Source organism: Camelus ferus, chromosome 13 (assembly GCF_009834535.1).
Source record: "Camelus ferus isolate YT-003-E chromosome 13, BCGSAC_Cfer_1.0, whole genome shotgun sequence".
Lineage (NCBI taxonomy): Eukaryota > Metazoa > Chordata > Mammalia > Artiodactyla > Camelidae > Camelus > Camelus ferus.
The window spans coordinates 62,994,786-63,006,818 of NC_045708.1; the positions used below are offsets into that span (position 1 = coordinate 62,994,786).

General features: G+C 37.4%; 1 protein-coding gene across 1 annotated transcript in view; it reads left to right on the forward strand.

Moving 5' to 3' along the window:
- Positions 1 to 4,166: 4,166 nt before the first annotated feature.
- Positions 4,167 to 12,033, forward strand: part of PRKACB (protein kinase cAMP-activated catalytic subunit beta) — a 116,922-nt gene continuing 109,055 nt past the window's right edge. The window contains exon 1 of the mRNA XM_032494674.1: positions 4,167 to 4,481. Coding sequence (XP_032350565.1) covers positions 4,436 to 4,481 — 46 coding nt within the window. The 5' untranslated portion in view covers positions 4,167 to 4,435. The remainder of the gene's footprint in view (positions 4,482 to 12,033) is intronic.

Consider the following 12,033-nt stretch of genomic DNA (forward strand, 5'->3'; position numbering starts at 1 on the left):
ATAGATGATTTAATTTAATCCATATAACTTCACACTCTGGGAAACTAAAGCAAAGGGAAATAAAGTAATTTATGTGAAGGTCACAGATAGTGGCTATACCAGAACTTGTACCCAGATGTTTCCAACTACAGAGCTCAGACCCTTTCTACTTTACTACACACCACTGTAGTTTGTCACTATTAATAATACAGATTTAATTTTAATTTAGTGGGCCAGATTCACCTTGCTCAAAGATGGGCTTCGATTATAAAAGCTGAGATTTCATGAAAGTTCATGCCATACCTCTTTGGTGATTTCATAAAGAAGCAAGTGTTTTGTAAATTTGTGTGTTATTTTTCATCTACTTATTGCTAAAAAATGCATAGTGCAAAACTGAAATAGCAGAAATTTAGTCATAGTTCTGATAAAACACACTAGTAAAATCAGAATATCTAAAACAAATATATATTTTCCTGAGTATATTACATGTCAAGAAAGGGGGAAAATGTTGGTTTTTGTTCTCCCTCCCATGTTTTCTCTTTTTTCCTTAATATTTTCAGTTTGTATTCCAGTCCCTATCCAAGAGATAAGCTCCAATTCCACTCTGTGTGCTCATTTTTGTTGACTTTTAGCAGGTTACTTAACCACAGTCATTATTTCAGTCTCTTCATCTGTAAGGGAATCCCCAAAAAGGTGAATATCAAACTTCAAACAATAAACTTGTTCTTGAACAAAGGGATTAGAATTATACTTAACTAGAAAACTTTGTACTGTACTGGAATGCTATGGAACAGTGATCATATTTGTACTTTATTAACTATAAAATTACTTCCTCATTTTGGAAGTATTAGCCTGCCCTTTGCCTGATATTTAATGTGGTATCATTTGGTCTAGAAGGTATAATACTGTATAATAATGAAATATTAGACTGTGTGGATTACTAGTTATCATTTAAAACAGTCATAAACTTATGATGGTTAAATCAATTCTCACTTGCACTTACTTGATGTAAAATACAGAACAAAATGACGTAGTCATATTTTCCAACAATTAATAATTTCAGTTTATCTGTCCTGGTGGTTGTAAAGACAGAACAAGTATTTCTGACATACATTGCTTTTGAGGGTATTTTACTTTAAAAAGACTTAGAAATCTAGCTGATAATATAAGTAAAAACTAGAAAATAAATAGGAATAAAAATTTACTAATTTTTCCCCACTTTCTCACTCCTGATTGAAGGGATGACCCTAGGAAGAAGAGAGCCAAGGCTCTTTGCTCCTGAGCCTTAGTTTTCTCAACTGCAAAATGGGGATAATAAAACCTAATCTTAATATGATTGACATTACATTAGTCTCACACAGTAATGGCATATAATCTTGTGCTCTGCCACTTACCATTTGAATGACCTTGGCCTAATTACTTCACTTCTTTGACATTTTTTCTCATTTGTAAAATGTGGCCAAAATAATCTTTTTTTTGTAGGTTTGTTGTGGGGATCAGATTGAAAAAATGGCATGTGAAATATTTGTATTAAGTATCAGAAAATGTAAGTGTAATTATTTCCAAAGCAACCACCAATTTTCCCTGCTACATAGTGCTGTATGTTCTTAGATAAAATATTATATGGAAGGGAGCTCAGTCTTTTCTCTGTATCACTTCCTTCTTTCTGCATCTGCTTTCCTAGGGAAACAAGATACAGTTCTACCTTTGTACCTGTCTAGGTTATAGCAAAGGCATTAGTGGCAAAGGAGAGCAATTGCCCATGCTAGCTCTGATCACTCAAGAATAACTGTACAGTTAATAAAATTTCTGCCCTTCTGGATGTAAAAAAACTGTTCTTGAAACATAGTCTTTTAGATGCTACATACACAACTGATTCCTAAAGAGAACTCTTCTCTAATAATGAAAAAGCAACTTATATATAATTACAAGTAGATGATTGTCAATGTTAACTAATTGAAAACTATTAATGAAACTATACTCTAAGTATAATCTTTTTTGAATCAGAGCAGCAGTGTAAGTTAATATAAAAAAACACAGATAATAATAATAATATTTGGAAAAAAGAAAAATAACAAGATATTTCCAACTGATCATTTTTTCTTTATTAACAATTTCTTAACCAATGAATAATAAAGTTAAATTGAGAGAGAAAGGGAGAAATTTGTAGAGCTGAATTTTTTACTTATTAATTTTCCAGGATATAGTTATAATGTATCTTAACTCTGTAATCACTGTCAACTGTCCCTTCTGCAAATTAATGATTTATTAAACAGATGGCTGCCCTCTTGTTTGAGACCTAGAATTCAAAATTATGTTAAGGATAGGGACAAATAATGCACAAAACCACTTTTTTATTGTAAAGCTCGTCTTTAAAAAGGCATACATTTTAAAACTCACCCCAATGAGGGCAGCAGGAGTATTCCATGATTCTAGAAAGATTCTCTCCAGAATAAAGTGTATCAAGAAGTTGTCTTTAATTTGGTATATGACTTTAATGCTATTTATTGAACTTTCTATGTACATAGGTCAAAATATCATAGCCACAACACAAAACTAAATGTGATTTGGAAGGATGTGCCATTGTTGCAACATGGATGCATGCTGACACTAAACCTCATAGCACCTCGTCCAAATCCTTCATTCTCTTATTATTTCTATGTTACTCGGATTTAATGGAAACCCAGAAAACAAAATAATGAATTTCCCCAAGAAATAAACTTACTATGCGTCCATCTTTTCATGTCAATGAGATTTCAAATGGAGAGAAAGCAATTTACCATAACATCTACATAACATTATGGACAAAAAGACTTTGGAGCCCAACTACCCAGGTTCAAATCCTGCTTCCACAAGATAACAGCTGGCAAATTGTTTAACTTCTCTGTGGCTCTGTTTGTTTACAAGTAAAAAAATGGTAGAAAATTACCTATCTCGTAGGGTTCTTGAGGATCAAATGAGTTGCTATTTGAATGGTAGTGCTTGGAATACACTGTACATGACATAAATCTTTGTTAAATTAGTTTAATAGAACTGGTAGTAAGAAATAGCAGGAAGAACTTACTGAGAAACTACACTCCATTTTTGTCAGTAATTAGATATTTAAAAAAAAAAATTCTGAGAGATTTCCTCTGCTTACTTTCAAGTCAACAGGTATCCGTTAAACACCTACATGCCTGGTGCTGGAGACACAAAATAAATTTATGTAGTCTCTGCCCCTCGGGTTAGTCTTATACACCAAATTTAGAATAAATGCTCACAGCGCGAAGTTCAAAGAACAGGCAACAAAAAGTACCCGAGTGCCACGTAAATTAGCTGGTAGGTAAAACTACTCACAAATTCAAGTGCTCTAAGATGTATATTAATAAAAACGCAACTACCAATTGGGAATGCATTTATTTTGACCTCTACACAGAGACTTGCTAAATACAATGACTCACATCAAACATCAAAAGGCATTCTGCAGAAACAGTAACACTTTCTCTCCGCTTGAGCTACGACAAAACCTGTGAGGGCGATCCTGCAAAACCACAGCGAATGAAAGCTTAACTGGAAACATCAAAAGGCATGTGACTGGTGCCTAAGAACTGGGAGGACATCGTGGTGGGCTCGGCGAATACCTGGATCCGCGACGCAAAGAGATGCTCGGAACCACGATCCAGATTAGGGACAAGGTTATTCCCCCGGCTGATACCGACCAGTCCGCAAGGTCCCGAGGCGAGAACCAGAGGGCTCCCCACTCCGGGAGATCTCCTCCCCACCAGTGCGGTCCTCTCCGGCCTGTGGGAAGGTGGGGCCAAGGCAGCCTCTGAGTGATGAGCCGCCACGATGCGGGACACAGAGACAGCCACCCGAGCCCCTGCACGGCCTCCCGCAGCCCTGCTCCACGGGGACGCCAGGCTGACAGACGACGGATTCCTCAAAGCTAACGGTCCCCACGCCGCCTCCCATATCGCGGGGATGGGCATTCGCGAGCAGGCCTGGGCCTCCACGTCCCTCCCGGCTCGGTGGGCCGCGGAGGTGCCGGCGGGGTTACCGGGACCAGCCGCCGAGGACCGGCCCCCCTCAGCCCGCCGCCCGGGTCCCGGGCTGGCACGTCACTTCCGGCGCGCGCGCCCGCCTGGGGAGAGAGACAGGGTCCGGGACGGGGCGCGCGGCTGCCGGGGGCGCGCAGGGAGGGCGGGGCGGGGGAAGGGGGAGTGTCTGCCCGCCGCCGCCGCCGCCGCCGCCGCCGCTGCCGCCGCCGCTACAGCAGCTGCCTCCGGGGCTGAGGAGTTCGCTGAAGCCCTGGCTTCAGAGCCGGCCCAGTCTTCCCGCCCGGACTCCGGGCGCCAGCGCCGGGAGCACTGAGCGCTCTGACCCGTGCAGCAGCGGGAGCTGCCTAAGCCTGTGGAGCGGTGGGGTCGGCCTCGGACCCCCTTCCCCTCCTTGACCCCTTCCTTCCATCGCTCCAGTCATGGGGAACGCGGCGACCGCCAAGAAAGGCAGCGAGGTGGAGAGCGGTGAGTCAGGGGCCGGGTCTGGGGGCCCGCGGGGCGGGCAGGCCGGCGCGGGGCAGCAAGCGTCCCTGCGGGTCGGAGCCCGGAGGCCGCGGGCACGGTCCAGGCCTCGCGCCGGCCGCCGGGAGCCGCTCGGGGGGCCCTGGGGACCGGGAGCCTTCCTCCTCCACCCCCTCCCCCAGCTCCGGCTTGAGGGCTGAGCTTGGAGGGCCGGATGCAGAGGGCGAGGGAGGAGAGCGGTCTTCGCGAGTCCCTTTCTCTCTGGAGCCAGGGGGACGCACACACGCTTAGACGTTTCCCCAAATAGGGTCCAGTTAAAGAAGTCTCTTGGACCATCCTAACCCTGCTCCATCCCCTGGAGCCCCTCTTTGGGAGCCACAGGTAGTGCTGTGAGCAGAGTTGGCTCTTTTCCCTCCATCACTTGGGTCCAACCCAACCTTATCACCAGGTGAAGCACTGCTAGTCGGGCCCTCCGCAGGTGAGGTTAATCCACAGTGGGCAACTGTGCTTTAGAGATCCTCCATCTTTTGAGATTAGGAGTGGAAAATATTTAGTGAGTAAATAGCAACTTTATCCATTAGAGAAAAAAAAAAGGCAAGGTAGGTTTGCCTTTTCTTGAGACATTCAAGGATTTGCTACAATGTCTGTAAAACTTACAGGCCACTCTTGATTTGAAGTGCTTCCAGAATACGGTGGATTTCTTCTAAGAGCTGAAAGTGCAGGCAGTCTATGCTTTACACCCAACAGTGAAAAATCATGGATTTTTGTATGGCTATATGATTTTATTTATCAGTCAATGAAACTGAATGGTTTTTGCCTTTGCCAGGTTCAGCTCAGATTTTATAATTCAGAATGACCAGATAACAAGTGGTATTTGTTATATTACCAAGAGTGACATCTCACTCAGCACTTGAGGGAATGCCTGAAGATTAATTCCCCATTTGTATAAATAGCATCTTTTAATAATGTTTTTATGTTTGTAACATGTTTTAGGTTAATTGCATAACTTATCATGAAGGAAATAGCTTGTTTCGATATCAATAGGCAGAATTGATTTGGAAAGATTTAGTCATTCATTGCGTTTAATGTGAATAGTTAGATCAGATTATATAGTTCATGTTTCACCACTAAAGTTTTGGTGTTAATTTTGGGGAGCTCCAGAAAAGTTTAATGTTTAAAGTTTAATATGTGACATGGAGATTTAAAAAAGTAGAAGTAGAACTTTAGTGATTCTTTAAAATTGCACATATGTAGTAACTAACTGTAAAGAAAGTGTTAAAAATGCAGAAAGTGTAAACAATTATTTGTGCCTTGTATCATTTTCCCTTTTAACTTAAAGCTCTATCTATTAAGTTAAAGATAAAACGTGCTAAGTATTACAAAGAGTGTGCTTGGTAATTGAATCATATTAGTGATTTTCATTAATAGGTGCTGGCTTGACAGTGTTTATATTTTTATCAATGATAGTAGACTCTTCTGTGATCTATATATTTCTATTAAGTTATCAAACTAATTTTCCCCTAGACAGTATTAATTTGAAGCTCATAGCTGTGGGATAATCTTGGTATATTTACAGAAAACAGAATGGAAACTTTAATATTTATCTAAATAGATTGAAATTATTCCTATTAATAAATTCTTTCCTAAGCTTTCATTGTTAGTGACAGCCTAGTTCTTAAGTATGTTAGCCAGCTTTTTATGTATGTTTATTTATGGAAACTTAAGTTTATTATGGAAACTAAACTCATTATAGTAGTTTGAATAAATGTTGTGAAGTGATAAAAGAAAATAACAAGTGATGTCTCGTTGGGACAGTCATTTGAAATGTCACATGTTGATCAGCTTGTAATTTTAGTTGGAGCAATGTTATCAGGTTAGGGTTAGGGTTAGTTGCTGTTCTACTGTGGACAAACAAATTTTATCGATATATCTTGAAACTTAATGAAAGAACAACTTTTACCATTATATACCCAACTGTTCTGTATATTTTTTAAAAATTACTCATGAAAATATATGCCTTTCAAAATTTGAATGTAGTTATTTAAACTGTATAAACTTTTAGGAATATTAGTGTTTTTAGAGATCAGCCTAAGTAATCATTCCATTTCAAAGCCAGAGCCTGACCGCTGAAGAAACTGGAGTTGAGATCATGCTGTTAGTGATAGCAAAGAAAAGGACAGAATCTGGTGCCCTGACTCCGTTCGACATCACTGCATACTCAATTAATACATATATTTTCAAATTGTATACAAAATATTAATTTCATTTGGAGACCCTAAGTAAAAGTTCAAGAAATTTTACTGTCTAGTATGAGAGAGAAATGTGCATATAAAAGTTAACTGAAAAGCAAAACATAACAAGTGCTAACATTATGGAAAGTGAAATTAAGACTCTGAAAACTGCCAATAGGAAAATGTTTGATTTGAAATGATGATTAAAAACTATCAGGTCTGTTAGGATTTAAGGATTTGGCCCATGCCGCGCATGCAGGTAACTCTGGAGCTTAGTTCTAAAAATATTCCAGGAGAAGGAAGCTGGGCATAAAAATATTTGAGAAGGGTCTTGTTCAGCTTTGACCATCTGGTGCTTATGTTGCACTCTGTTGAAATCTATCCCTCTACTCTTAGAATAAAACATTTTGGGGTAAGACTTGAAAGCTAGAGAGATTCCATTTTCATCTCCACAGTTTCTGAAGGTACCATTAGGTTGGGTACCTATTATTCTGCTACAGTGAACTAGGACATTGTATTAATATGTCTTAAAACTTAATGAAAGAACAACTCTTACCTTTATATACCTAACTGTTCTGTGTATTTAAAAAAAATTACTCTAAAAGTATATGCGTCTCAAAATTTGGATGTAGTTATTTAAACTTCAGCTAATACACCGAAGTATAAAGTTTAGAAAAATAAGTGTGCATGTAATTCTCTGAGAAATTTTAAACTTGTCATTCAAAATTGTTTTACTTATCCTACAAAATATCTTTCACTTTTTACTTTACCCACAGTCCCCAACATAAAAACACACGACACTTATTTTAATTTGAGAGGGTATTTATTTATTTAATTAAAAAAAAATTAGATGCCCCGCCCACCCGCGCCACATGTTGCCTGTGGGGCTTTGTATTAAACTGTCAGTGTCAAGGTGTTGAAGTCTGTGGATGAAGTGTTGGTGAGATTTGGATGCAGATTCTCCCATAACTCCAAGTGTTAGAGCTGCCATGTAACCCAGTGTTCATATAATGATTTTTGAATGTTTTCCAAAGTGTCTCTCTGTCTTAAGAATTTGAAGGTGAATGGAAGTTAAAGTTACGAGTAGATTAGGTACAATCAAAATGTAAGTTTCATAAAAACTAGCATTTTTAAAGGGATTACTATGTGCCAGTTTCTCTAAGGGCTTTGCATGCATAATTTCACTTAATCTTTTCAACCGTATGAAGTAGTTCAGTTGTTTCTCCATTTTATAGATGAGAAAATGGAGGCTCAGAGAACCTAAATGACTTGCCTAAGGTTGCACAGCTAGTAAGTCAAGGAGTAACATTAAACCTATAACCTGAAATCCTAACCATTGTGCAAACAGCCTCTATAGCCAATGGAAAATCTGAGACACAGAATAGCTTAGTCTTCATGTTAATCAGTTTATTATTAATTATAAAAAATTTTAGTTTTTAATAGTGACTTTATTTGGATATGGTAAATATATTGAAGAGTTTTTGTTTTGTACTATCCTCTAGATTCAGTTTCTGTAAAATGAGGATGAAGAATGTAAATTTCCTTAAGTCTTTTCAGATTAAGTATGGTATAATTTCAAATTAAGCCATATGGAATTAATTTTATATACTTAAAGCCTTCATTAATATTTAGTTTTTTCTTATTTGTAAATGTATACTTTCTCCTCCTGTTAAATAGCCAATCAAAAAATTACGTTTTGAACATCTATTTCCATTTTAAAAGTATTTAGAAATTTGCATTTTACCATGGTTAGAATAGCAGTATCCTATCAAACTTTCTGCTGTGATGGAAATGTTCCTATCTGTATTGTCTCATGTGGTAGCCGCTAAGTACGGGTAGGTATTGAGCACTTGAAATGTGACTGGGGCAACTGAGAAACTGAATTTTTAACTTATATGTGACAATTAGTGTTTTGTATATTGGACAGCACAGGTTTAGAACATAGGTATCTTTACATATAATGAAAGTGTCAACCCATCATTCTGTCATCTTGGTGATTTGTGGATCCATAAGTTTTTATATAGGAACAAAATGCTGAATTTATCTTTTCTCATAGTAGGGATTAACTTAATTCTTCATTATTTCCTCATAATAAGCATTTATAAATGTGGTGAATAGATTGTTATAATTTAGTAATTTGTTATAATCTGAAAAGTTATGTACAAAGTTAATTTCCTTGTTGGATTCTACAAGAATTTTTTGGTTTTTAATACTGAATCTCAGTGAATATATTTCTATTGAAAAATGTTGAAGATTTAAGTGTTGATTAGGAAAAATTTAGTGATCTCATCTCTCATTCATGTCCTTAAACCTTTCAGTTATCAGAGTTTTTTAAAAAGGAAAATCAGTAGCAGATATTTGTTCCATTTTAATGGATTGGCAGAAGATCTTTGGAAGAAGACCTTCCTTGGGTTGAAAAATAAAGAAAAAAGAGAAGTCAAAGCAAATAGCAATATTATTTGGATGATTACTTATCTCACCCAGTTCCATGATTCTGTGATTCATTTTGTGCAGATTATCTACTGTGTAAAATTATCTCATATTCAGGAACCATTTCTCCCGTTCTCTTGGTCAGTGTCCTCCACTTAGGATATAAACAGATTATTGCTTTTTGTTGCTGGCCGCAGGATAATTAGAGGCATGAAAACCAGCTTAGAAAAGTAAGCCAAGGCTGAGTGGCAGAAGCAGCACATGAAAGGATCCTAGGTAAGCCAAGATAGCTGTTAAGATTCTGTCAGAGAGTTAGGAGTTGACCATAAATCATTTTGATATTCCATTAAATTAATAAAATAAACAATTAGTATAATTTATAAAATTATATATCTAGGTGATAAGAAATGTCAGTACATATATGTGTCCGCATTTCCTCAAGGGAATAAATCCTAGGTTTTTAATGAAAAAATTATGTTAAATAAAAAATGTGGAATTTATGGTAGGTAAATATACCTAGGCCAGTACCATATTATTTTGAGTAGTTTATCTTAATTTAAACAATATTCCTCCAGTAGTATTCCATATTATTCTTTTCTTTGTTCATTCCTTTATTCATTCTTTCATTCCACATATTGAGCTTCTAGTATGTGACAGACTTTGCAAGTCTATGGGCATAAAGGTTGAATAGGATACAGTACCTGCTCCAGAGTGCATGTATTTCAGAAGGGGAAGACAGACATGTCAACAACTTACTTGAAAAAAAAAGAAAACCTGTTAAAATATTTTCATAAAAGCTCATTGGGGGAGCCAATAGAAAGTATGATTATTTCCACTGAGGAGGGTGGGGGTGAGGTTCAAAAAGGACTTCAAAGAGGCGGTGAGTCTTGAGTTGAGCACTGAAAATGGTAAATGTTCAACAGCAAGATTACAGGAGGAAGTGTGTTCTGAGCAGAGGGAGCACAGAGTGAGCAAAGATGCAGAGGAGTGAAACAGCATGGCATATTCAGGAAAGAAAGTAAGTTGTCCAGTATGACTAAGTGATAGAGGATGGGGTAGTGGTAGGAAAAATAAGAGATTGTATAATGAAAGACGAGACTGAGGAAGTAGACAGAGGTCATATAATGAAAAGAGGTTGAATTTTATCCCATGGACATGAGGGAGCTATCGTAGACTTTGAAATAAGAGACAGACATGATTAAATTTGGATTTTACAGAGAATTACTTTGGTGGTAATGTAAAGATGTCACCATGAAACAAGTGAAGTGGAAGCAAGAAGATCAAGTAAAAGACTCACTCAAGTGAGGGACTTTGAGGGTCTGAATCAAAGTGGCAGAGGTAGGGATACAGGAAGGATCTGAAATGTGAGAAATTTGGAAAGTAAAAACGAGCAGGCTGTACTTTACTGATAGCATGTGGGGAATGAGGAAAAGGAGGAATTGGGAATAACTCCCAAGTGTTTAGCTTCTGCGTCTTGGTGGATGGGTTGTGATGCCAGTAATGGGATCAGGAAGTGAATACAAGGGGAGGAACAGATTTGGGGGGGGGCATGCTGAACACAGGTGCCTGTGGCATTTCTGAGAAATGACTTCTGATTGGTGGTTTTATATGTGGAATGTCTTTTCTTCTCCCAGTTATGGGGGGGAAAATGACCTTGGATGGCCAAAGGATCATTTCCACGTTTTATATTCATTTTGCTTTACTTTTAAGGTCAACTGTTTAGAAACTATAGAACTATGTGTGATATTTGACCTAACTTCTATAAATTAAGAACTATAACTTCTAAAGGTGTAACTTTTTTGTTTTGAAAAAAGTAAAAGTCAAAGCACTGATGAGAACAGTGTAACCTTTAAATAAACAAAATAACTTAAAGTTAGATGAAATGTTACTTTCATAATTAGAGTAAGCATCCTCTAAGCTATCGAGCTTTGCAGAGTCATGTGGACTAGTGAAGAGAGCATGTCAAATACAGTACCAGCGTACGTTGTACTAAGTAAATATCAGTATTCTTCCCCTAGAGTCCTTTAAAATAGATATTAAAACTTTAAAATGTGGTTTAACAGTAAGAATATGAACTTAGAATAAGAAAAATCTAAATTCTGTTTTCTAATGCTTTACATTAGTTCACTTTAGACAAGTGTTTTAATACCTCCGAGCTGTACTATAAAATTGAGAAAGATGAGTTTGATAATGAGGCTGGGGTCTTTTCCAACTTTATAATCCAATGATTCCTATACATTTATTTTTTAAAAAAAGAAAGATGTACATTTAAAAAGTAGCAGGACTTGGGAATACATTATATAAGGTTCTCACAAAATTATATGAGTAGAGAAGTGGCAAATGAGTCTTAATGTGAGCAAATACAAAGTAATAATGTATTTAGGGGAAATTTTTGATCTGTACCGAAAGAATGATAGTCTCTGAATTTTGGCCTAAGAAACAAATTTATGAATTACTGTATTGATCTTTGAAGGAATTCTCATGCTCTACTGTAGGTAAAGGGACTGTCTCAATGTTGGTCATCAGGGGAATGTGTTGGAAACAAACATAAAACATTCTACTCTTAATGTAAAACCCTTAACATGTTATGTATAGTTACGGTGTTTTGCATATAGCAGAACTAGAGAAAGTTAAGATCAGGGACTGCTAATAGGAGTAAGAGAATTGAGGGTCTATTGTATGAGGATAAATTAAAAAAAAAAAGAACTCTTCATTCTAGAAAGATTAGGGCTATGCAATTGAAGTATACAAACCAAACAGTACAGATAGAGAAAATCTGGGATTGCTCACCTAGATTTAAAACACTAGAACTCATAGGCTATTCCTCAAAGCTTATAAAAGGTAATTGTAGAGCAAATAAAAGTACAGTGAAACCTTGATAAACTTAGCTTAGA